This window comes from Schistocerca americana, chromosome X (genome assembly GCF_021461395.2).
Source record: "Schistocerca americana isolate TAMUIC-IGC-003095 chromosome X, iqSchAmer2.1, whole genome shotgun sequence".
NCBI classification, from domain to species: domain Eukaryota; kingdom Metazoa; phylum Arthropoda; class Insecta; order Orthoptera; family Acrididae; genus Schistocerca; species Schistocerca americana.
Window position 1 is genome coordinate 927,701,620 of NC_060130.1, and position 26,728 is coordinate 927,728,347.

Consider the following 26,728-nt stretch of genomic DNA (forward strand, 5'->3'; position numbering starts at 1 on the left):
CATTTCTCTACAGCTCAGTTTTTAGCTTTTTAACTGGATTACCACTGCACTGCCAAAGTTACCATTTACTGCGTGCTTGTGCATCAGTGGAATTTCTTTGACAACAATAGTTAAAATCTGACGATGGCCTTATAAGTTGGAAACCACTTATCTAAATATATTAATCCTGTAGAACATACACAACATTGTGTTTTTCATTTATAGTCACTGTCATTGTCATCAGCAGTGTGAAACTCTAATTTTCATAATATGGTGCACACAGATTTGACATCTATGCCCTCTCTAAAACATTTGTTGTTCCTGAGGCATTACCCCTCCAGTTCCATCTCCACAATTTCTGGCTACATCAATTAGTCTATTTTGAGACTTTTTGATTTAATTTCTCTCTAGAAGCATTTATTTCTATTTTTTTCTGTCCTAGTGGTCTTCATTTTCATTGTACACATGTATAAGTTAATTGTATGAGGATGTGTGTCAATGGAACAACTTCTTTCATTCATATTGGATGCCTGATTTTATCCTTCTTGGCTCATCAGTCAAGTGAATGCCACTTCTGCAGCTTGGATTTTTTCCTGTTTATAAGCATTCAGCACAGACTGACACAAAATGTCTGTTCAATGTGATTTATTTTGCCTTTTGTGGTATTTTGCAGTCCAGTCAGAATTTTTTCAGTGTACTGCATATTGGAGTTTTAGTGGTTCCTTCAACCAACAATTGTTTGTTTCTTTTTCATATCTTCCCCAACACCACACTCTGCAATTTAAAAGATTCAGCTGCCATTACTGTTAGCAGAATGGAAGCAAGCAATGGCCAGAAGTTATAGTTAAACACAGCATATCTTCCTTCATATATTTCCCTATCCATTACTGGCATCATTTCTGGCTTGCTTCTTGTAACAGAATTTCACTGTAAGGAGGAAAAACAGGTACCATTTGTTTCAAGGCTTTCACCTTTCTTCTTGAAATTATTGCCATACTTGATATCTTGATGGTTTCTCTTAATAAATGGATGTGGTACTTTTTCTCTACAGAGAGCACTTGTAATGTTACTGAATTTTACTATGTGATCTGAGTCACTCGACGCTTGCTCAGACTGTGGTTTCTAGAAATGCAGCTATTTCCTCATTCACAAATGCTTTCTTGGAGTTCTTAAACAATAATTGCCTGTTGGTGTCTTCCGCAATATCTTCAAAACATTTGACTATGCAAGATTAATATTATATTGTTAGGTAAGTCCTGTTATTATGGAATCACAGGCCCTTTGGGTAACTGGTTAAAATGTACCTCGAAAGATAGAAATAAGATAGTTACAGATGTACATCCATGAGGAAAGATATGTGTGTATGGTCAACAGCAATTTCCACACTAAGCTCCTGACAAAAGATATATCAGAACATCCAAGAAAGTTCTGCTCCTAAGCAAAGTCAAACCATTCATACTGGCCTTCAAGGATTAGGATGGAGCTGAAGTTGAACATAACAGGCAGGAAACGTAAGACTTAACTATGACATTTAAAAATGTATTTACATACTACTGATTTTTGGTCATCACACAACTCATAAATGGGTTATACTGAAAAAGTACACCCATATTTAAAATTAGGAAAAGTAAATGATTGATGTCTACCAGCCAGCTGGATGTGTATTATGTAAGAAATGAAAACGCTGTTGTATTCAAAACAATCTTCAACGAGGGTACCTGATATATATAAAGTGTAGCATACTCTCATAGGAGGTGGTACTGGTCAAAGCTAGGAAAACAGATCTATCAACATATGTACAGAAACAAATGCTTGGTTAGATATGGATCATTTTACTTGTGTCAAGAATGGTCAGTACTCAGTGGTGTAGGATATCTTCCTGTTGAAATTCATTGGTCACTTCATATTGCTTGTGTTCATCTAGCACTTAGTCCTCTGGCTTTTATGCTGTCATCAGACATAGCACCTGCAATTGGACTTTTATGCTGTTGTCAGGCATAGCACCTGCAACTGTCTCTTACATTAGGTATTCTATATGGATTGTTTTTTGAGACCTGTCTTGCATCAGGACAATATTTGTGAGTCTGTGGAGTATGGAGTGTGAACAAGCAGAAAGATGTATATGTTCAGTAAACTAGATATAAAATCAGTAATGTCATAACTCAATGAGGAAATTAAAACTTTCAGCACAGGGCAGGAGCAGGTAGAGGAACACTGCCTCAAGTTTAAAGAATAGTTTACCGTACATTGGATAGATATGTACCCAGTAGAACAGTTCATAATGGGAGGGAACCTACATGGTTTACAGTCACTGTAAACAAACTTCTAAAGAAACAGAGATTACTGCATATGAAGGTATCAAACAAAGTGTAGCACTTTAGATAAATGCTGAATGAAACATGTTTGGCTGTCAAGAGAGCAATGTGTGATGGCTTCAATGACTACCACAGCAGAATATTGTCAAATGGCATTTCACAGAATCCAAAGAAATTCTGATCACGTGTAAGGACTGTTAGTGGCACCAACGTTTATGTGCTGTCCCTAGTGAATGAGACAGGAACTGAAATTGAGGGTATCAAAGCAAAAGGTGAAAAGTTTAATTCCATTTTCAAATGTTCCTTTACAAAGGAAAACCCAAGAGAACTGCCCCAATTTAATCCTCATACCACCGAAAAGACAATGAAATAAGCATCAGTATCAGTGGTGTTGAGAAACAACTGAAATCATTAAAACTCAGCGAACCTCCATGCCCCGATGGAATCCCTGTCAGGTTCTATACTGAATTTGCAGATCAGTTAGCCCCTCTTCTCACTATAATCTATCATAGATCTATTGAACAAAAAACTACACCTAGTTCACAGCAAAAGGCACAGGTCACACCCATCTGGAAGATGGGTAGTAGAAGTGATTCACAAAACTACCATCCAATATCCTTGATATCGATTTGTAGTAGAATCTTAGAACATATTCTGATCACAAACATAATGGGGTATCTTGAACAGAATTACCTTCTCCATGCCAATCAGCATGGTTTTGAAAACATTGATAATCTGAAACCCAACTTGCACTTTTCTCATGACATACTGAAAGCTTTGGATCAAGGCAACCAGGTAGATGCAGTGTTTTTCAATTTCTGGAAAGCAATTTACTCAGTACCACACCTTGGCTTATTGTCAAAAGTATGTTCATATGGGGGATCAAGTGAAATTTGTGATTGGATTGAGAACTTCTTGGTAGACAGGACACAGCATGTTATCTCAGATGAAGAGTCATCATCAGATGTAAAAGAAACTTTGGGTGTGCCCCAGGGAAGTGTGTTGGGGCCCTTGCTGTTCATGTTGTATATTAATGACCTTGCAAACAATAGAAATAGTAAAACCAGGCTTTTTGCAGATGATGCAATTATCTATAATGAAGTACCATCTGAGAGAAGCTGAATAAATATTCAGTCAGATCTTGATAAGATTTCAACATGGTGCAGAGATTGGCAACTTACTCTAAATGTTCAGAGATGAAAATTTTGCACTTCACAAAATGAAAAAAGCACAGCAGCCTATGACTATAATATTAATGAGTCACTGTTGGAATTGGTCAACTCATACAAATACCTGAGTGGAACACTCAGTATGGATATGAAATAGAATGATCACACAGGTTGAGTCACAGGTGAAGCAGGTGGTAGACTTCAGTTTGTTGGTAGAATACTGGGGAAGTGCAATCAGTATACAAAAGAAATTGCTTACAAATCGCTTGTGTGACCCAGTCTAGAATACTGCCCAAGTATGTGGGTCCCATACTAGATAGGACTAACAGAGGATATTGGATGTAAACAGAAAAGGGAAGCATAAATGGCCACAGGTTTGTTTAATCCATGGGAGAGTGTCACAGAGATACTGGAGGAACTGAAATGACACACTCTTGAAGACACATGTAAACTATCCCAAGAAAGTCTGTGAACGAATGATTACTCTAGGGATATACTACAATCCCCTACATGTTGCTCACACAGGGGTCGTGAGGATAAGATTAGAATAATTACTGCCCGCACAGACGCATCCAAACAATCATTCTTCCCATGCTGCATACATGAATGGAACAGGAAGAAACCCTAATAACTGGTATAATGGGACATACCCTCTGCATGCACTTCACGGTGGTTTGCAGAGTATACATGTAGATGTAGATGTAGATGAACAGCACAAACACTGAAATGGAGTGCATGTAACAAATGACAGATATGGTACTCTTCAGTCAAAATGTTTTACAAGAAAAATATGTCATCAGTTCCATATGTTGAATTATTATGAATATAATACTGCATCAGTTGAACTGATAACTGTGTGTAATGGTATATACCATTATTATTGCATTCTGAACCAAAAAAAGAAAAATGATAAAATGCATCACTCCTTATGATGTTTATTAGTTACTGCATGACTGTTGTTGTTATTATAATGTTGTAAATGGTGTAACCATTGTCATTATTTATATGTATTGACTCATTCTACACTTGAGCCACTGGCATACAGCTACGGAGCTAGGAAATGTGTATTCAATAAATTACTAAGTACCTGTGCATGATTACCTAGAAATTACAACACTTTTGTAACTGCATTTATTTACAATTTGCAGAGCAACTGTTCTCCTGTGTGTTTATAGTAGGTTCTGCAGTACATTCAATACACTGAATATCCTTGACATTTGTTGTTTAAGTTATTTACCACAATAAAGCAATTTATAGCAGTTTATACAATATAACTTAACAATAAGTAAACATTAAAAGTCCTCATTCATTAAGAATAAATTGATATGGAAGTAACTATTTAACAAAACAAAAATTAAAATCAAAGTGATATCTACTTCTAAAGTTTTCACCTATGTGGAAACCTTTTGATGCCCGTCAGTTTGCTGCTAACTTGCTACGTCTTACATCATGTGGAAAAATGTTCTATGCCTACAATCACATGCACATTTTCTATACATACTGAATACTTAAAAAGGAGTCCCACACCTCCGAATTCCTTTGATATCTTCCTTTAATCTGACCTCGTGCGGATCCCAAATATTTGAACAGTATACAAGAACGGGTTGTACTAGTGTCCTATATGTGGTTTTCTTTACAGATGAACTACACGTTCTAAAAATTCTTCCAGTAAGCCAAAGTCAACTATTTGCCTTCCCTACTACAATCCTTACATGCTTGTTTCATGTCATAGAGTACAATTTGTACAGCAAATTGGGATTCCATCTGGACATGGTGGCTTGTTTGTTTCCAATTCTTTCTTTCATTTCTCTAATCTAGGGATGCCTATTCCTATTTCCTACTTAGGGAAGTCTGTGTTATGGTCAAATGATGGTATGTTTGTATGATTCTCCTGTGCAAATAACTTGTTGAATGTGAAATTTAAAACTTTGGCTTTCCTTTTGCTATATTCTATTGCCACACCAGACTGGTCAATGAATGACTGAACAGAAGCCTTGGACCCATTCAGTGATTTTACATACGGCTATCCATCCACTGCATTCCAGCCCTCTTCCAATGGTACAGCAGAACAACTGGTACAAATGTAAAAAGACACATATGTCCCGGACTGTACAGGTAAAGAACTGACAAAACACCCATCAACAGAAAGAACCAAGCACAACTGCTTGATGGAAGAAAACCAAGGAAGTGTTTAACCTCTTAGAGCCCTATAAACACTAGCCATCACCACAAGCCCAGCATACCTTCAGAGAACAAGAAATCAATCTCCATGGTACAGAAATGGCTGCAGCAAAAACCCAAGTGGGAATGGTTTACATCTACACACATGCTACACAAGCCACCACACACTGCATGGCAGAAGGTACCTTGTACCATGACTAATTGTTCCCTTTCCTGCTCCACTCTCACACAGAGCAAGGAAAACCGATGTCTATATGCATCCATAAAAGCCCTAATATCTCTTATCTTGTCTTCGTGGTCCATAAAAAATGTACATTGGCAGCAGCAGAATCATTCTTCAGTCAGCCACAAATGCTGGTTCTCTAAGTTTTCTCAACAGTGTTTCACAAAAAGAATATTTTCTTCCCTCCAGGAATTCCCATTTGATTTCATGAGGTATCTCTGTAATACTTCAATATCGTCCTTTAATCTGATATTATGAGGATCCCAAACACTTAACCAGCACTCAAGAATGGGTCATAGCAGAGTTCTATATGGGTTCTCTTCTACAAAGGAGCTACATTTTCCTAGAATCCCCCCAAGAAGCTAAAGTGCATCATTTTTCTTCCCTACTATCGACCTTATACGCTCATTCTATTTCATCTCACATTGCTGTTTTACACCTAAGTATTTAATTGATGTTACTGTGTCAATCAACATGTTACTAATACTGTATCTGAAAATTACAGGATGTTTTCCCTACCCAACAACATTAACTTATGTTTTATATATCTAGAACAAGCTGCCATTCATCATGCCAAATAAATTGTCTAAGATATACTGTGTCCTCCTACAATCACTCAGTAACAACACTTTCCCGTTCACTACAGCATCATCAGCAAACAGTTGCAGATTACTGCTCACACTGCCTGTCAGATCATTTATGTTCATAGTGAAAAACAGCATCCTATCACACTTCCCTGGGGCACTCTTGATGGTAAAATTGTCTTGTTCATGTGCAAAAGTCACAGTGCTTCTCCTCAGTTTCTCAAATCTTTTTTGTATATGCACTCTAAGACAAAAAATGACACACTACAAAGGCATAATCTGAATGCAACAGGACTCAGTAGGTGTGATGTACATGTATAGAAAAACAAATAATTATAATTTCAGAAAAATTGAATGATTTATCTGATAGAACAAGCTTCACAAATTCAGCAACTCAGTAATACATTGGTCCTCCTCTGGCCCTTACATAAGCAGTTATTTAGCTTGGAATTGATTGACAGAGTTGTTGGATGTATTCCTGAGGGATATTATGCCAAAGTCTGTCAACTGGCATGTTAGATCATCAAAATACTGAGATGGTTGGAGTGACCTGTCCATAACTGCTCCAGACATTCTCAATTCAGGAGATATCTGGCAACCTTGCTGGCGAAGGCATGGTTTGGCAAGCATGAGGACAATCAGTAGAAGCTCTCATTGTGTGTAGGCAGACATTATCTTGTTGAAATGTAAGCCCAGGTTGGCTTGCCATGAAGGGTTACAAAATGGGGTGTATAATATCACTGATGTACCATTGTGTTGTGAGGATGCCACAGATGACAACCATAGGGATCCTGCTATGAAAAGCAACATCACCCCAGACCATCACTCCTGGCTGTTGGGCCGCATGGTGGGCAAGAGTCAGGCTGGTTTCCCATCACTGTTTGACGTATCTCCAGACACATCTCAGGCCTGAAATTTTATTGACTGGAGTAGAATTGTCTTCAGTGATGAGTCCTGCTCTGAATTCAGTCCTGTTGACCAGTGAAGAAATGTCTGAAAACATTCCACCCCTTACAGCAGTGGATACCAATCTGATTGTCACCCACCATATGGTCCAATCAATCAGGAACCATCAAGCATGAAGGGAATAAGGTGACCCGCAATAATGTTCTTGAAGTCCACAGCTGTCATAGTGTCTTCGATTACCACAGGTCCCATAGATACCCAGATGAATAGCCTGCATAGCATATTACTGCCTCCACTGGTCTGTGTCTGGGGTGCAGTGCATATTGTGAGGACATGTTCACTTGGATGACAGTGCACCTGAACAGTCACTCAGCTGGATTAACAAAAAACATGATTCACAAGATCATGCAACATATTTTTATTGATACATGACCCAGTGTCAATTATCCTGTGCCCCTGCAATCGTAATTGACAATATCACTGGGTCAGCATAGGAACAGATGGGGACCCATGACAGTACCATGCCAGCAGCCAACTGGCTTTACCATTTCAGAGATGCTCATTCTCAAATACCAATCTGTCCTTTCAAAAAGTCACTTATATAAGTGTATTTCCACATTTTTGGCTTGCATCATCGCTAGAATGTTTCCCTATTTGTCTCTACTCCACTTAAGCACTTTTCTATGATGGCACTTGCTAACAACAGTATCAGGTGGCATTAAGTCTCACAGTGGCAGAGTGTGTGTGTGTGTGTGTTATAATCCACTTGCATTATCAGGTTCACATCTCCACAGCAACAGCATTTTCATTACTTAATTGTTACTTTGCTGGTGGTATAAGTACAGTATGGTTGAGAATGAGAAAGGTACCTTGGCACTTAGTGGTCACATGTATCAAGAAGTGTGCAAGTTTCCCATTCCTCAGTTATGGTTCCTGGACAAGTCTGACACTGATACCAAGTTATTCTATAGTTTTTTACCTCTCAATCTTAAATAGTGTGTTATGCATAGTGTTGATAGTGTTGATGTGCAGCAATCTAATGTGGATATGTTTGTCTTGTATGGATATAGCACTTAGACGATTAATAACCTGTCTCAATTGCAGAGGGTTTTCTTATCTCTGGGGAGGTCACTGCAATTTAGCAAAATGTGATCTACTACCGGGGGCAGCAGGACAGTAATTCTCTCTCTCTCTCTCACTCTCTCTCTCTCTCTCTCCTCCCTTTCTCAGGGCTGCAAGAAGAATGATAGAATTAATAGAATCCTCCAGCCTGCTCAGCATGATGCTGCATTCTGTATCTGTACAACTGGCTCAGAGTCTTCAATGAAGCACATGTAATTTTCTTAGGATTTTGCATTTGAAAGAAGGAGAGTTCATTGTACTGCTTGTTGTGCTTCAAGGATTTGCTTGTTGCAGATTCCAGTTTGTTTTAAGACTGTTGCTACATGTGCTGGAGGCACCTGGTACTTATAATCCAATGACTGGCTTACTAGCAGCAGAATCAACACCAGAAATGCTGGAACCATCACAGTTGTCCATATGTCAGTTTATACTGTTGGTACTTCCCCTGCTTCACATTAAAGTGTAATCACTTGAGGAATGCTGTATTGTCACTGATCTGCATCCCAGTGTCAGAGAGGCTTCTATTTCATGATGATATCACCATACAAAGAGCTAACTATCTTGCCATGTCATGTCACCACAATAGTCTTACTGCAACCAAGATTAGAACTTTTTGTAGTATTTATATCAAAATCTTGATTCATCTTACAAATCCAAAATACTATACATACAAATATCTCCAGAGCTATTCTCTTATTAATGTCATGTGTGTAATTTGCCAGGAGAAAAATAGAAAATAACCAGATTTTGAAGCCACTGGAGCACCCTAATAGATATCACATCATGATTAATTTTGAAAGTTTAAATATTTTTCCTCTATGAGTTCGTATGATTACGTTATAATAATTATTAGTAGTATTTTAAAAAATTAATTTTAAGTGAAATTCAATAAATTTTAATACATAATTAAAAGATAATCCTTTTTCTTTCTCACAGAACACCATTACACCTGTAACTAAGACTGAATATAAACAGCAGCAAGAAATCAACAATCTCTGTCGTACACTAATATATAAATTTCAAGATTGTTAACAACTGAGTAATTTCATGACTGTGACTGCGGCTTACCATAGTCTGTGTTTTCTGGTTCCCAGCAATTTGATGGCCAGAAGTATGGTGTCTGAAAGCATATTTGAAAATTTTGTTTTAGATTTGTGACAGTATTTTTGTAAGAAAAACAATCAGTAATATGTTATCATGCATACCTGAAATCTGTAGAAAGTATTGTCATTTTTGACAGTTAACATATGATCATCAATAGGAAAAAAGTACCCATGTGCCGCCATCAAGTGAGCAAGATGTAGGGCTTCCACTAAAACAGAATAACAGTTCACAATACAGAATGCCTTATTACACATACCCCACTTACAATGGAACAGTTTTAGTCATTAAATGTACTATTGATGACAAGAGCATTTTTACTTAAAAATTATTACAATTTAATTCTACTTCTTTATCTCGATTCTTACAAACTAATACAAACACAGTTTGTTTCAAAATGTTCTGTTGCTTTGTAGAATTAGATTAGATTCAGTTTTCGTTCCATAGACCCAAAAAATGAGATGATTCTCATGGGTGTGGAACATGTCAGAAAGTATAACATAAAAAACATAAAACATTTGAATATAATACTCACTACCCTGATCATTTGTAAGGAGATTGTCATAGTAGATGAATACAATACAGTGAACTAGAACAGCTAATATTTACAGAATTAATACACTGTTAGAATGAAACACTGTTATGCACTATTAATAAATTTATCATACACAAAATACCTAATCTTGACTGTTGTGACCAAGTGACATCGAAACTGAAATCTAACAGACATTTTTGCTTAAGCTGACCTAACAGTCTCTGTTAAGATATTCATCTATAGAGTAGAAGGAGTTGGCTATCAAAAAGTCTTTCAAACGCTGTTTAAACTATGCTTTATCTGAAACCAAGTTTTAATGGTTGCTGGCAATTTATTGAAAATGTGTGTTCCTGAATATTGGACCCCATTTTGGACCAAGGTACATGATTTTAGGTCTTTATGTAGATTGTACTTATTCCTAGTATTGATATTATGTTTTGAGCTATTGGTTGTAAATAGAGATATATTACTAGCAACAAATTTCATTAAGGAATAAATACACTTTGAAGCAGTAGTTAGAGTACAAAGTTCCTTGAACAGGTTTCTACATGATGTTCTTGAATTTACACCACAAATGATTCTTATTTAATGCTTTTGCATGCTAAAACCTTTTGTTCAGTTTGATGAGTCAACCCAGAATATGATCCTGTATGACATAATAGAATGGGTGTTCCAATAACCAATCAATTATATCTTAAATTTAAAAATATTATAGAGCATAGACCAAGCAGATATTGTAAGATTATTAAAAAATTTTAAATATGTCATTTTGATTGAGTTTCCAGTCTTTGTCAGTCTCTGCTTCAGTATATAGACATCTAGCTTGGCTCCAGTGTTGTGTGTGTGGTGTATGTTCTCTCTGGTGTCAGATTAACTTAAGTTACATTTTGACATAAACTAATGCTGTATAGATATACAGGTTCACAACAGTCAGGATCTTAAACTTACTAAAGAGGAGATGGCAGTTTCCCTTTGGATTCACTTTGCCCATTACTCTGATTACTTTTTTTTAATTTGCAGAATTTCATGATATAACATGAATGTCCCTGTATCAGAATGGCACAGGAGATGTGTGACTGGAATAGGTTAAAGTGTGCCACATTCAGACATTAATTAGAGAGTGCATCTATCAATATCTACATGAGATACAACATTCAAGATATTCACTAGCAGACATGGCTAACATAAAAATAACAGTTTAATTTGGAACCAATGAGAAAGCCTCATAGTTTTACTGATTTACTTTTCACATCTTTCATTAATCCTAGATTTTTTCCTGCATTTTATAAGGATTACTGAGAAGTTTGTTGCAAGAAAACCACATCATTGTTAGGTAACCAATTCATTGCTAGTTCTTATTTTTCCTGATGTTAATGAGCATGATTATTTTTCCTGAGATTCCTGATGCAATTCTATTGTGTCATGGTGTATATGCAGAAGTGTTCTGTCATCTGAATAACATACCAGTGAATTAGTTCCTACACTGGAAGGCAAATCATTAACTGCAACAATGAAAAGAAATGCACCAAGGGCTGAGCCCTATGGCACATCAGTCCAGAACTCCGTGAGCAAAAACCATCTATTTTTAACTAACAATAAGAGAAACTGTCTCCAGTTGCTTAAATAGGACTTGATTACAGCTTAAGAAGAGTTGTGTATGACATAAAATTCCAGTTTCATAAGCAAAATGTTACAAGGGCATATCGACACAGACTGTAATGTGATCACAAAGCACAACAGAATCAGATCTTTATTTTCAAATGCTGTTAGCATTTGGTGAACAGATTTGGTGACCACAGTAATAGTATTTTTAGAATGTTAGAATCCAAACTGTCAGTTGGAGAGGAATCAGATTTTTCAAACTACTCACAGTTATTAAGGTAGTTGTACTTGAAAACTTTGGAGAATAGTGCTCACTGCATCAGGGAAAGCTACAGATTTTAAACATTTATTGAATATGAAAGTAAGTGGTTGACACAGATGACTTTTTTCACTATATACTTTGAGAACCAATTACAGTCCATACACCTTGTGAGTGACTTCTAACTGGCTGAGCATCAAACAGGCCTAATGCACATACAGTAGTGTTCGAAGGTATTTGGTAGTTGTGGTGTTATGTAGTCAGTACTCCTTGGTTGCTGTCACAACAGAACAACCCACACCACTGTGTCACTGTATCTACAGCTTCATGAGACTGCAGTTACATACCTAGTGAACAAGTAAGGTCATACAATAACAATGTAAGTATGCTTTCCTTTAGCTCCAAAGTATTTTGTAATGTGCTTTGGTGGTATGGAATTCATTCACTGTTGTTATGTCTATTGTTACTTAGGCTTTTAGACAATGTTTGTTTATTTGTAGAGACAACTAGAAGTGTGCCCAAACACAAAGAATACTCAGTTTGTGCGAGACAAGCTGTTTTGCATGCTTTGAAGAAGGGAAAGTCACAGTCTAGTGTTCCTAGAGACTATGGCATATCACAACAACTAATAAGCATGTGGTGTCAATGGCAAAAACAAGAAGGAACAGTGCACTACGAACTGAGCTACCCAAGCACGACTCACGCCCCGTCCTCACAGCTTTACTTCTGCCAGTACCTCGCCTCCTACCTTCCAAACTTTACAGAAGCTCAGTTGGTAGAGCACTTGCCTGCGAAAGGCAAAGGTCCCGAGTTCGAGTCTCAGTCCGGCACACAGTTTTAATCTGCCAGGAAGTTTCATATCAGCACACACTCTGCTGCAGAGTGAAAATCTCATTCTGTTTAGAATATGCTGTAATATGCCAACATACCTTACTCTATCACATAACTGACCATTTATTTCATCACAACAAATGAGTGATATATATTTTATTATGTAGCACTTGGTCTATGTTCGGCAACAACCTATACTTTCACCCAATGGCACTGTTTCCAAAATTTTTAGGTGTTTGACATTTAGTTTTCTGACTATCGCACATGTTTCATTTATTTTCTAACATAAATAGTATTCACTTTGAACATGCCCAAAAATTCTGGTGAATCATACCAATTTTTTAAATGTATGAGAAGGGTACATTGCTGCTCAGCACATACAACAGGCATTGAGTGGCAGTCAGACATACTGAAAAAATACTGTTAGCTATTCTTCATCAGATGCAGACAAAACAAAACAGAAATCCGCCATTCATCACACTAAATAGAATTTCAGTCTAAGTGGTCCTGTATCCTTCAACAGTCACCCAATGATGGCACTTTCCCATGTACCACAGTGTCATCAGAAAACAGTTGTACACTGATGCTCATACTCTCCATCAGATTATTTACTTATATGGAGAAGAAGAGCCACCCTATCACACATCCCTGGGTCACTCTTGATGACACCCTTGCCTCTGATGAACACTTGCCATCAAGGACAGCATGCTGCATTCTATTTCTTAAGACATCTTTGAGTCACTTGCATATCTGGGAATCTATTCCATATGCTTGGACCTTCATTAACAATCTGCAGTGGGGCACCATGTTGGAAATTTAGGAATCTGTCCTTCATCCGTGATTTCTAAATCCATGCTGATTTGTGGACAGAACCTTTTCTGTCTCAAGGAAATTTGTTGTATTGTAATTCAAAATATGTTCAAAAATTCTCCAGTATACTGATTTTAAGGATAGAAGTCTGTAATTTTATGGTTACATTCTTTTACCCTTCCTATAAGCACGAGTCACCTGAGCTTTTTTGCAGTCACTTGGGACTTTGCGCTGGGCGAGAGATTTATGACAAATGCAAGTCAAGTAAGGTTCAGTGCCATGCAGTGCCCTCTGTAAATCAGCACTGGGATTCCATCCAACTCTTTCAGTTGCTTCTCAATGTCAGGGATGCCCATTTCTATGTCCTCCATCAGCGAGTTAGTACGATGGTCAGATGATAATATGTCAATATCCCCTGTGTGAATGATTTTTTTTTAACTCCAAATTTAGAACTTTAGCTTTCATTTTGCTGTTTTCTACTGCCACACCTGACTGGTTGACAAGTGACTGGACACAACTCTTTGAGATGCTTGCTGATTTTACATAGCACCAGAATTTGCTCCCATTCTCAGCAAGATTCTTTGCTACAGTATGATGGTGGAGGTTGTTGTATGCTTCACACACTGATATTCTATAGGCATGTTGTTGTTGTTGTGGTCTTCAGTCCTGAGACTGGTTTGATGCAGCTCTCCATGCTACTCTATCCTGTGCAAGCTTTTTCATCTCCCAGTACCTACTGCAACCTACATCCTTCTGAATCTGCTTAGTGTATTCATCTCTTGGTCTCCCTCTACGATTTTTACCCCCCACGCTGCACTCCAATACTAAATGGGTGATCCCTTGATGCCTCAGAACATGTCCTACCAACCGGTCCCTTCTTCTGGTCAAGTTGTGCCACAAACTTCTCTTCTCCCCAAGCCTATTCAATACTTCCTCATTAGTTATGTGATCTACCCATCTAATCTTCAGCATTCTTCTGTAGCACCACATTTCGAGAGCTTCTATTCTCTTCTTGTCCAAACTATTTATCGTCCATGTTTCACTTCCATACATGGCTACACTCCATACGAATACTTTCAGAAATGACTTCCTGACACTTAAATCAATACTGGATGTTAACAAATTCCTCTTCTTCAGAAACGCTTTCCTTGCCATTGCCAGCCTACATTTTATATCCTCTCTACTTCGACCATCATCAGTTATTTCGCTCCCCAAATAGCAAAACTCCTTTACTACTTTAAGTGCCTCATTTCCTAATCTAATTCCCTCAGCATCACCCGACTTAATTAGACTACATTCCATTATCCTTGTTTTGCTTTTGTTGATGTTCATCTTATATCCTCCTTTCAAGACACTGTCCATTCCATTCAACTGCTCTTCCAAGTCCTTTGCTGTCTCTGACAGAATTACAATGTCATCGGTGAACCTCAAAGTTTTTATTTCTTCTACATGAATTTTAATACCTACTCTGAATTTTTCTTTTGTTTCCTTTACTGCTTGCTCAATATACAGATTGAACAACATCGGGGAGAGGCTACAACCCTGTCTTACTCCCTTCCCAACCACTGCTTCCCTTTCATGTCCCTCGACTCTTATAACTGCCATCTGGTTTCTGTACAAATTGTAAATAGCCTTTCGCTCCCTGTATTTTACCCCTGCCACCTTTAGAATTTGAAAGAGAGTATTCCAGTCAACATTGTCAAAAGCTTTCTCTAAGTCTACAAATGCTAGAAACGTAGGTTTGCCTTTCCTTAACCTTTCTTCTAAGATAAGTCGTAAGGTCAGTATTGCCTCACGTGTTCCAGTGTTTCTACGGAATCCAAACTGATCTTCCCTGAGGTTGGCTTCTACTAGTTTTTCCATTCGTCTGTAAAGAATTCGTGTTAGTATTTTGCAGCTGTGACTTATTAAACTGATAGTTCGGTAATTTTCACATCTGTCAACACCTGCTTTCTTTGGGATTGGAATTATTATATTCTTCTTGAAGTCTGAGGGTATTTCGCCTGTTTCATACATCTTGCTCACCAGATGGTAGAGTTTTGTCAGAACTGGCTCTCCCACAGCCGTCAGTAGTTCCAATGGAATATTGTCTACTCCAGGGGCCTTGTTTCGACTCAGGTCTTTCAGTGCTCTGTCAAACTCTTCACACAGTATCATATCTCCCATTTCATCTTCATCTACATCCTCTTCCATTTCCATAATATTGTCCTCAAGTACATCGCCCTTGTATAGACCCTCTATATACTCCTTCCACCTTTCTGCTTTCCCTTCTTTGCTTAGAACTGGGTTTCCATCTGAGCTCTTGATATTCATACAAGTGGCTCTCTTTTCTCCAAAGGTCTCTTTAATTTTCCTGTAGGCGGTATCTATCTTACCCCTAGTGAGATAGGCCTCTACATCCTTACGTTTGTCCTCTAACCATCCCTGCTTAGCCATTTTGCACTTCCTGTCGATCTCATTTTTGAGACGTTTGTATTCCTTTTTGCCTGTTTCACTTACTGCATTTTTATATTTTCTCCTTTCATCAATTAAATTCAATATTTCTTCCATTACCCAAGGATTTCTACTAGCCCTCGTCTTTTTACCTACTTGACCCTCTGCTGCCTTCACTACTTCATCCCTCAAAGCTACCCATTCTTCTTCTACTGTATTTATTTCCCCCATCCCTGTCAATTGCTCGCTTATGCTCTCCCTGAATCTCTGTACAACCTCTGGTTCTTTTAGTTTATCCAGGTCCCATCTCCTTAAATTCCCACCTTTTTGCAGTTTCTTCTATAGGCATACATGTTTCTATTAAATTTTGCCTGTCAACATTTCCATGTTATTTTTTCACCCAAGAGTGCAACAATCTCTGCTACCTATGCACTTTCCAAATTTTACCATGAAACCACAGTGGGTCTTTTCCATCTTTAATCCATTTACTCAGCACCTACTTCTCTGGAGCACAAATTGCAATTGGCTTAAATTTTGCTCATAATTCCTCTATATTTACTACACTCCTGGAAATTGAAATAAGAACACCGTGAATTCATTGTCCCAGGAAGGGGAAACTTTATTGACACATTCCTGGGGTCAGATACATCACATGATCACACTGACAGAACCACAGGCACATAGACACAGGCAACAGAGCATGCACAATGTCGGCACTAGTACAGTGTATATCCACCTTTCGCAGCAATGCAGGCTGCTATTCTCCCATGGAGACGATCGTAGAGATGCTGGATGTAGTCCTGTGGAATGGCTTGCCATGCCATTTCCACCTGGCGCCTCAGTTGGACCAGCGTTCGTGCTGGACGTGCAGACCGCGTGAGACGACGCTTCATCCAGTCCCAAACATGCTCAATGGGGGACAGATCCGGAGATCTTGCTGGCCAGGGTAGTTGACTTACACCTTCTAGAGCACGTTGGGTGGCACGGGATACATGCGGACGTGCATTGTCCTGTTGGAACAGCAAGTTCCCTTGCCAGTCTAGGAATGGTAGAACGATGGGTTCGATGTCGGTTTGGATGTACCGTGCACTATTCAGTGTCCCCTCGACGATCATCAGTGGTGTACGGCCAGTGTAGGAGATCGCTCCCCACACCATGATGCCGGGTGTTGGCCCTGTGTGCCTCGGTCGTATGCAGTCCTGATTGTGGCGCTCACCTGCGCGGCGCCAAACACGCATACGACCATCATTGGCACCAAGGCAGAAGCGACTCTCATCGGTGAAGACGACACGTCTCCATTCGTCCCTCCATTCTCGCCTGTCGCGACACCACTGGAGGCGGGCTGCACGATGTTGGGGCGTGAGCGGAAGACGGCCTAACGGTGTGCGGGACCGTAGCCCAGCTTCATGGAGACGGTTGCGAATGGTCCTCGCCGATACCCCAGGAGCAACAGTGTCCCTAATTTGCTGGGAAGTGGCGGTGCGGTCCCCTACGGCACTGCTTAGGATCCTACGGTCTTTCCGTGCATCCGTGCGTCGCTGCGGTCCGGTCCCAGGTCGACGGGCACGTGCACCTTCCGCCGACCACTGGCGACAACATCGATGTACTGTGGAGACCTCACGCCCCACGTGTTGAGCAATTCGGCGGTACGTCCATCCGGCCTCCCGCATGCCCACTATACGCCCTCGCTCAAAGTCCGTCAACTGCACATACGGTTCACGTCCACGCTGTCGCGGCATGCTACCAGTGTTAAAGACTGCGATGGAGCTCCGTATGCCACGGCAAACTGGCTGACACTGACGGCGGCGGTGCACAAATGCTGCGCAGCTAGCGCCATTCGACGGCCAACACCGCGGTTCCTGGTGTGTCCGCTGTGCCGTGCATGTGATCATTGCTTGTACAGCCCTCTCGCAGTGTCCGGAGCAAGTATGGTGGGTCTGACACACCGGTCTCAATGTGTTCTTTTTTCCATTTCCAGGAGTGTATATTGGAACTAAATGATATCTATTCACTGTCTAAGAAGGATGCTAACAATTGTTTATCTGCACTTTCCAGCACAGACACTCTCCTAGCCTTCTCAATGGATTTATTACTTATGTAGCAACTGTTGCTGTGATGACATCATGATCACTAATGTCTGTCTCTATACTGACACTATTGATACAGTGAGGTCTGTTTTAGCTACAAGGTCTAAAATATTTCCACTGCTTGTGGGCTGCTGAGCAAACTGCTCACAACAGTGTTTAGAAAACATGTTCAAAAGTATTTCACAAGACAGTCTATCTGTATCAATTGCAATAAATCCATAAATGTCCCAGTCTACAGTCAATAGGTTAAAGTCATCTCCAAACAATAGTGCATGATTTGGGTATTTCTGTTCTACTGAGTGTAGACTTTCTTTGACTGATTCTGCAACTGTTACAGCCTAACCAAGTAGTCAGTAAGAACATCCAATGATTAACTTACGTTCGCCTAGGCTGATTACTTCTCACCAGATTATTTCATAGTTAGATTCAATCTCAACCTCAAGAGACAAAATTTGTGTAGACTGCAATAAACACTCGCCCTCCTATGGTGTCTAACCTGTATTTCCAATATACAGTCAATCCCTTGTTAAATATTTCAGAGTTTTCTACTTCAGGTTTCATCCAGCTTTCAGGTCTGTACAATAACTGTGGAGTACAATAACTTTCCTGGAGGGCAGTAATCTCCGGAACTTTGTTTGGTTATTTACTGTTAAAATTTTTACATTAAAAGTCTCTTTAATTTGTATGTGATCTGATTTTGCTCTCTGTGTATTGTCTGGCTAGTATTCATCAGAATACCACATGCTATGATCATCATTTGTCTGTAAGAAAACATATTTACAATGTGGTTTTCTTGGTGACAAAAATTACCACTTTATTGCAGTTTCTCAGACAGATTTTAAATATCTTGAATAACCCTCAATAGTTGTTGACATCTGATTTGCCCCCTTTCTTGTGAAGTGGGTAAATTATTGCACTGTTTCATTCTCTACGGATTTTCTCAGTTTGCAGGCATTCAAAAGCATTTTATGGAGAATTTTAGCCAGTTTTTCAGCACATATTTTGAATATGTCTGCTATTATTCCATCCTCTCCTGGTGCCTGATGATTTGCTTGACTTCTTCCAGTGTAGGCTGTGCTGTTGAGTTCAGATTTGGAATAGTTTCTCAGACTTACACAATTCAATAAATTTTCAAAGAACACTGCGTGGAGTTTGCAGTTTTCTTTGTTCTTTGTTTACAGTATTTTATTTGGATATCTGAAGCTTAATCTGAGGGTTTGATAATTTTGTAATTGTTCCTAAAATTTATTCCAAAGATATCTGGTATTATTTCTTGTGACATTTTTGCCAATTTCCATTATTTTGCATAAAATCTCCCATTACCTCGGTAGTGGTAATTGAAATATTTCTGTATGTAGCAATCAGATTTGAGTTCGCTATAATCAATACATGGTTGCATTTTGAATAAGCAGTAGAAACAATATAGAAATCCCATATTGTTAACCTATACAAAAACTATAGGAGTAGATAGTTTGACATTGTCCTCCTTCAACCTCAGAAGGATGTCCCAAATAAGCAACTGCATTGAGTGGAGATTGGTTATGAATGCTCATAGCTTCCTTCATACACAAAATATTCATGACACCAGAGAATTACACATCTCTATCCAACAGCTGGAGAATGATCAACAGGATCTAATGCCTTACCCACTACACAGATTTTGAATTTAATGAAAGGCATTATCACATAATACGGTGGCTAGGAATTGTATATAATAATCGCTTCTCGTATTTCTAGCCAAATTTTGAACCATCTCCTATGATAATTATTCTGCGTCATCTATATGCATTTATAAGAAAAGGGTAGATGATACACAGTGTCAATTTGTGAACTTCATGCAGGCCATTGTTCAAGTATCTAAGAATTCACCACACTTTTGTGGCATCAATCAGAGAGGTGAATCGCTCAAAGAGTTTAATAGATTTTTTCCATAGCTAAATTACTTAAAGGAACAATGTTTAAAAAGTCAAAAAGACAGGTACAATGAAGCAATAGTCTGTAGAAAATAAATAGCAATATTATTAAGAGAACAACATTAACTTACCTTGATCTTCAACATCCAAGTTCTTCAGCATCCACATTATCAAATCTGATCCTGAAAAAAGACCAAAAATATCTTGCTCAGTGGCATTCCTCAAACCAATCTATGTTGTAAATTCCTATGGCAAAATTCAACAAACACGAGTGTGCTTTTAATATGTCATTTAAACATTATGTGTTTCATATTCTTTACATCACATTTTAAAATCAGCCATTCTAGTTTTCATTAACTGTTTCTTTGAGAAATGCATACCAATAATGAAGTCACTAATGATTACACACCAGCAAAACCTTTCTCCATATTTTTCAATGTTCATTTAATATTCATATTTTAGATTTACTACAAGTTTCACTTGTAACTATAATTACATTGAGACTATTTACACCTGATTTCTCACTTGACTTATAGGTACATACTGACTATTTCTATGACAGGCCTTTATTTATATTTAATTGACACACACAGATCCATGCACAGAGAGAAAGAGAGAGCGAGAGCAGGGGCGGCGGGGGCGGGGGGGGGGGGGGGGGAGGGGGGGGGGAGGAGAGGAGATGGGATGAAGGGTAGGGAAGGGACGATTAGAAGAAGTGAGCACAGCAACTATAATTAAACTGAAATGAATGAGTAGCAAAGGTATTTGAAATAATGGTGCCTAACATATCATCTTCATTTATCTCCTTAGACACAAAAAAGTTCAACCAGAATTTTGACTTTTGTCTGAAATGATTTACAGAAACTACAGAAAACCTAAATATGGACGGCTAGTCAGTTATCTAAACCAAATTCTTACTGAATGAGAATGCACCCCCATAATGATAGTGACACTTCATTCAGTTTTTGTGGAGTTGGCTATATACAGAAATCTGTAGGACTATCAGCTGTTATTTATTTCTTCCAAGGAAAGTCTGTTTCCGTGCAGCTGTATTTTTATTTTATTTTGATGTTTATTTCATACATGTACTGTTTAAACCCCAAGACAATACTGTCTCATCTTCAGATACCTACACAACTTAAAGTACAGATGTGATCATCTAAAATACATACATTGTACAAATACAGATTTGGTCACGAATATATCAGTTAACATACACACAGAGAAACATGGCATAATATTCAAATAAAATAATTAGAGTTAACAAAAGTTGTGGGATTTATATTAAGTATTGTTAATTGTATAACATTTTACTTATGGTGTGAACATATCTCAGTTTCAATGCAGAGAATAGAGAGTATTTGATATAAATTTTCCCACTGAGTTGTAGACACATTATGGGCACTAACCTTGATGGAAAGACATCACAGGACTTACAGGATTTGATCTGTGAATTCGAAAGACAGATTAAAGGCCACGGGAGGGGGAGTGTTCGCTGCAGCTGACAAAAATATTGTCTCTATTGAGGTGAAAGTTGGGTGTGACATTGAAGTTATGAGGTCATGTGTAAGAGGTGTAGAAGGTAAAACAAAGTGTTTTGGATGTTTTTATCAGCCATCCAAAAACCGCTGTGACAGTTCTAGAGTCACTGAAAGAAAGTCTGTGATAAGTAGCGTGTAAATACATAGATCATGCAATACTAGTTGGAGGCAACCTTAGCCTACTGAGTGTAGACTGGGATATCTATGGATTCATTGCAGGGGGTACAGAAAAATACTTTTGAACACACTTTCTGAAAACTGTCTTGTGCTGCTAGCTCAGCAGCCGACACACAATGGAAATATCTTAGACCTCGTAGCTCCAAATAGGCCAGACCTTATTGACAGGTCAGTAGGGAAATAGGGATTAGAGATCATGAAGTCATTATAGCAACTATGATTATAAAAGTTATTTTAAGTCAAGAAGGCTAGGAGAGTGTTACTGCTGGATAGAGCAGACAAGCAATGGTTAGCAATTCACTTAGACAGTGAACTGACATCACTTAGTTCCAGTAAGGTGGATGTAGGGGAACTATGGACAAAGTTTAAGCAGATTGTGAATTGTAGTCTGGAGGGTTATGTGCCTAGTATGCGGATAAAAGATGGAAAAGATCCACCGTGGTTTAATAACAAAATTCAGAAGATGCTGAGGAAGCAGAGGCTGATGCACTGTTGGTTCAAAAAAGAACACACAAATGATGACAAGCAAAGGTTAGTAGAGATTGAAGTGTCAATGAAAAGATCTATGCACAAAGCATACAACAACTACCACCATCACACCTTAGCAAGAGATTTGGCAGAGAACACGAGAAAATTCTGGTCCTACATAAAATCACTCATCATGTTTAAAGCTTCCATTCAGTCCCTTGTTGACCAGTTTGGTTTGGTAGTTGAAGATGGCGAAACAAAAGCCCACACTTTAAATTTCACATACAAGAAATCGTTCACACAAGAGAATGATGTAAACATACCGTCATTTGACGATCAGACAGATTACCATATGAATTACATAGTAATGAGTATCCTTAGTGTAGAGAAACAACTGAAAGATTTGAAAGCAAATAAATCACCAGGTCCAGATGGAATCCCAATTCGGTTTTGCAAAGAGTGCTCTAGGGCATTGGCCCCTTATATGGCCTGCAATTGTCGGGAACCTCTCACTCATCACAAAGTCGCAAGGAACTGGAAAAAAAGCGCAGGTGACTCCAGTATATAAGATGGGTAAGAAAACGGACCCACAAAATTACAGATCAATATCCCTAACTTCTGTTTGCTGCAGAATCCATGAACATATTCTCAGTTTGAATATATTAAACATTCTTGAGATTGTGAAGCCTATGTCCATGAATTAGCATGAGTTTAGAAAGCACTGCTCCTGCGAAACTTAACTTGCCCTATTCTCACATGATATACTGCAAACGATGAATGGAGGCAACAAGCAGATTCCACATTTCTGGATTTCCAGAAAGCATTTGACATGGGCCCCAGTGCAGGCCCATAATAAAGGTACACGCGTATGGAATAAATTCACAGATATGTCAAAGCTTGAAGACTTCTTAAATAATAGAATCCAATATGTTGTCCTCGATGGTGAGTGTTCATCAGGGACAAGGATATTGTGAGGAGTGCCTCAGGGAAGTGTGATAGGACCATTGTTGAGGATGGACAGCAATCAGCAGTTGTTTGCTGATGATACTGTGGTGTACGGTAAGGTGTTGAAGTTGAGTGAATGTAAGAAGATATAAGATAAAATAGACAAAATTTCTAGTTGGTGTGATTAATGGCATCTACTTCTAAATGTGGAAAAATGTAAGTTAATCTGGATTAGTAGGAAGAACAAGCCTGTAGTGCTCAGCCACAGTATTACTAGTGTCCTGCCCGACACAGTCAAGTCATTAAAATATCCGAGTGTAACGTTGCAAAGCCATATGAAATGGAACGAGCATGTGAGAACTGTGGTAGAGAAGGAGAATGGTCAACTTAGGCTAATTGGGAGAATTTTAGAAAAGAGAGGTTCACCTGTAAAGGAGACAGCATATAGGATGCTGGCATGACCTATTCTTGAGTACTGCTTGAGTGTTTGGTATCTGTAACAAGTTGGTTTGAAGGAAGACATCAAAGCAATTCAGAGATGGGCTGCTAGATTTGTTACCGGTAGGTTCAAAACACACGTAAGTGTTACCGAAATACTTCAGGAACTTTAATGGGAATCTTTGGAGGGAAGGTGACGTTCTTTTCTAGTAACACTATCGAGAAAATTTAGAGAACTGGTAATTGAAGCTGACTATCAAATGATTCTGCTGCCACCAACACACATTGCATGTAAGGAGCACAAAAATACGATTCCAGAAATTAGTTTTTAATTGTTGCTGGCAATTTATTGAAAATGTGTGTTCCTGAATACTGGACCACTTTTAGGACCAAAGTAAGTAATTTCAGGTGTTTAAGTTGATTGTTCCTATTCCTATTTTGATACTATGTATTAAGCTATTAGTTGGAAACAGAGGTATATTACTTGCTACAAATTTCATTAAGGAATACATATCCTGAGAAGCAGTGGTTAGAATACAAAGTTCCTTGAACAGATTTCTACATGATGTTCTAGAATTTACACCACAAATGAGTCTTATTATATGCTTTTGCATGGTAAAAACTTTTGCTTGGTTTGATGAGTTACTCCAGAAAGTAAACAAAGAGGGCAACTTTTTTTATAGTTACATCTTCCACATCTGACACTGTTCTTTCCTCAAATACAGAATTGTTTAGGTGTTTCAGCAATTCAGTGGTATGCCCTTCCCAAATGAATTTATTATTGAGTTGTAATCCCAGAAATTTAACACTGTCAGCCTCTTCGATCTGCATGTCTTCATATTTTATACACATTCTGGAAGGAAATCTCTTGAGGAACACCACACATAATTAATTCCCAGGGACATGGGGCTGACTGCTTACTGCACAGGTATTTCGCAACAACACCCTGTGTCTCCTGTTAGTTAGGTAAGACTCGAACCGTTTTGCAGCACTGCCGGTGACACTAATATATTCTAATTTACTTAAGAAAATTCTGTGATTCACACAGTCAAAGGCTTTTGACAGGTCACAAAAAATACCAGCAGCCTGTAATATGTTACCTAATGAATTAAGTAAATACTTACTGTAAATGTAAATAGCTTTCTCTATATTGGAACCCTTCAGAAACCCAAACTGATATTTGGATGATATATTATTTGCCATCAGATGCTTAAGAAAGCATCTGAACACAACTTTCTCACATATCTCTGAAAAAGCCAGCAAAAGTGAAATTGGTCAATAGTTTGATGGTATCTCTTTATCCCCCTTCCTACAAAAATGATTAACTTCAGCATATTTTAGCCAGTCTAGAAACATTCCATTCATAAGAGATTGATTACATAAGCAACTTAAGATAAACTCAACTCACATGAGCACGCTTTGATTAACTTCATTGATATGTTATCACAACCATTAAAATACTTATATTTTAAGGATTTTATGATGGATGCTACTTCCTTAGGAGACATGAGTGTCATTTCCATTTTACTGAAGTTATTTGTAAAGACTGGTGACAGATACTCCATTGCACTGTATACCGAACCTGATAACTCCAAGCTGTCAGTAACAGGAACAAAGTACTTGTTTATGAGGTTTGCAACACTAGATGCATTTGTTACCAATGTCTCATTTATTTTTAGAGCTATCTGTTCCTCTTCCTTTTTGGCTCCACCTGTCTCTGTCTTCACTATATTCCATATAGTTTTTATTTTGTTGCCTGATGTAATTATCTTTCTCTCATAAGAAAGCTTCTTAGATTTCTGTTTAACTGTGTTTATCTTAATTGAAAGACACTTGACCATTAGCTGTAGTTACATGACAAATGTATTGTGGATGAACACGTGTGCTTTGTATTGCACAGGTAACTGAGGACAATAAAATACTGTGGTGAAACTGATAGTAGAATTATGAGATAAACATTGAAATAAAATAAAAACACAGCTGCAAGGAAATCGATTTCCATTAGAATAAATGTGATTCAGGTGCGCACTAAAAATGATACCAATGAATAGGTGATAGAATGGTGAAGGAAGTCATAAAAAACTCAGGATTATGAAAGAGATAAAATGCAGACATAACAGACAAAAGTTTGTTTTAAACACAGTGAGTAAGCAATCACACAGTCATCAGCAGTAATGACAAAAGTTACCATTTGTTTAAGCTCTGTAATCATGAGATTAATTTTCAGGCAATAAGTTTATGAGTGACATGTTCAAAACATACCTGTGAACACGGATGGTATTTTAGACATGAAACTTTTGACTGTTTTGACAGGTACTCCAGTTGTTTCATCCTGCATTTTTTCAACAATCTGCTCCATCTGGAAAGAAATGTTGTGTTTTACATTGTTTAAATGAAAAGTTGGTTTCTTGGACAGCAACACTATCTGACATGGAGTGGACAGAAAACATATCTATATGGAACATATATAATAGCTTTTTAAGATTTATGAAGCAGTTTTGTTTAAAAAAAGGAAGAAAAAACATTCTGTGCCTCACACTCAAATGCTTTGTTTCATATAATTTCACATATAAACATATATAAATGACAAAAAAGCAGATATGTCCTGGGTAGAGTTGGGGATGTAAAAGACAGGGACTAGCTTTCCAACTTCTCTGGAAGCTTCAAAGAGATTTAAATCAAAATATCCTGGCATATTCACAATTTTTTACTTGCTAGTATTAGTACCCCTAAAATCTAATATAAATCAGTGTGTCAAGTAAAGAAACGTGACACATGACTTCATGTCGTATAACATGCCACGTGCTATAATGGCATCCAACGTGGCATTTGTCATGTTGTGCTGTATGACACAACATGTCATTAAAGTTTAGGATGCATGCATCCCGACTCTAGGATACTTCCTATTGTGGATGCATCCCCCTCTCTAGAAGCACATACATCTGTGTTTGTTTGTTCTTACACCTCTCAACATACATGTTACAGGAGGTGAGTTTGGGGCAGAAATGATCCCCTCGGGGGAAAAAATCAAGGCTCCCCCCCCCCCCCCCCCCCCCAACAAACCAAAGATCAAAAAACTGTCTTAGTGTCCCCTAAGGAACAAATTCAC

The 26,728-nt window shown here is 38.3% G+C and overlaps 1 protein-coding gene across 2 annotated transcripts in view; it reads right to left on the minus strand.

Moving 5' to 3' along the window:
* Positions 1-26,728, minus strand: part of LOC124554711 (regulator of G-protein signaling 7) — a 268,534-nt gene that overhangs the window by 104,014 nt on the left and 137,792 nt on the right. For both annotated transcript variants that reach the window (XM_047128349.1, XM_047128350.1), the window contains 4 exons: positions 25,882-25,978; positions 20,182-20,232; positions 9,685-9,791; positions 9,548-9,599 (listed from right to left, as the gene is read on the minus strand). In XM_047128349.1, the coding sequence (XP_046984305.1) occupies positions 9,548-9,599; positions 9,685-9,791; positions 20,182-20,232; positions 25,882-25,978 (307 nt within the window). The remainder of the gene's footprint in view (positions 1-9,547; positions 9,600-9,684; positions 9,792-20,181; positions 20,233-25,881; positions 25,979-26,728) is intronic.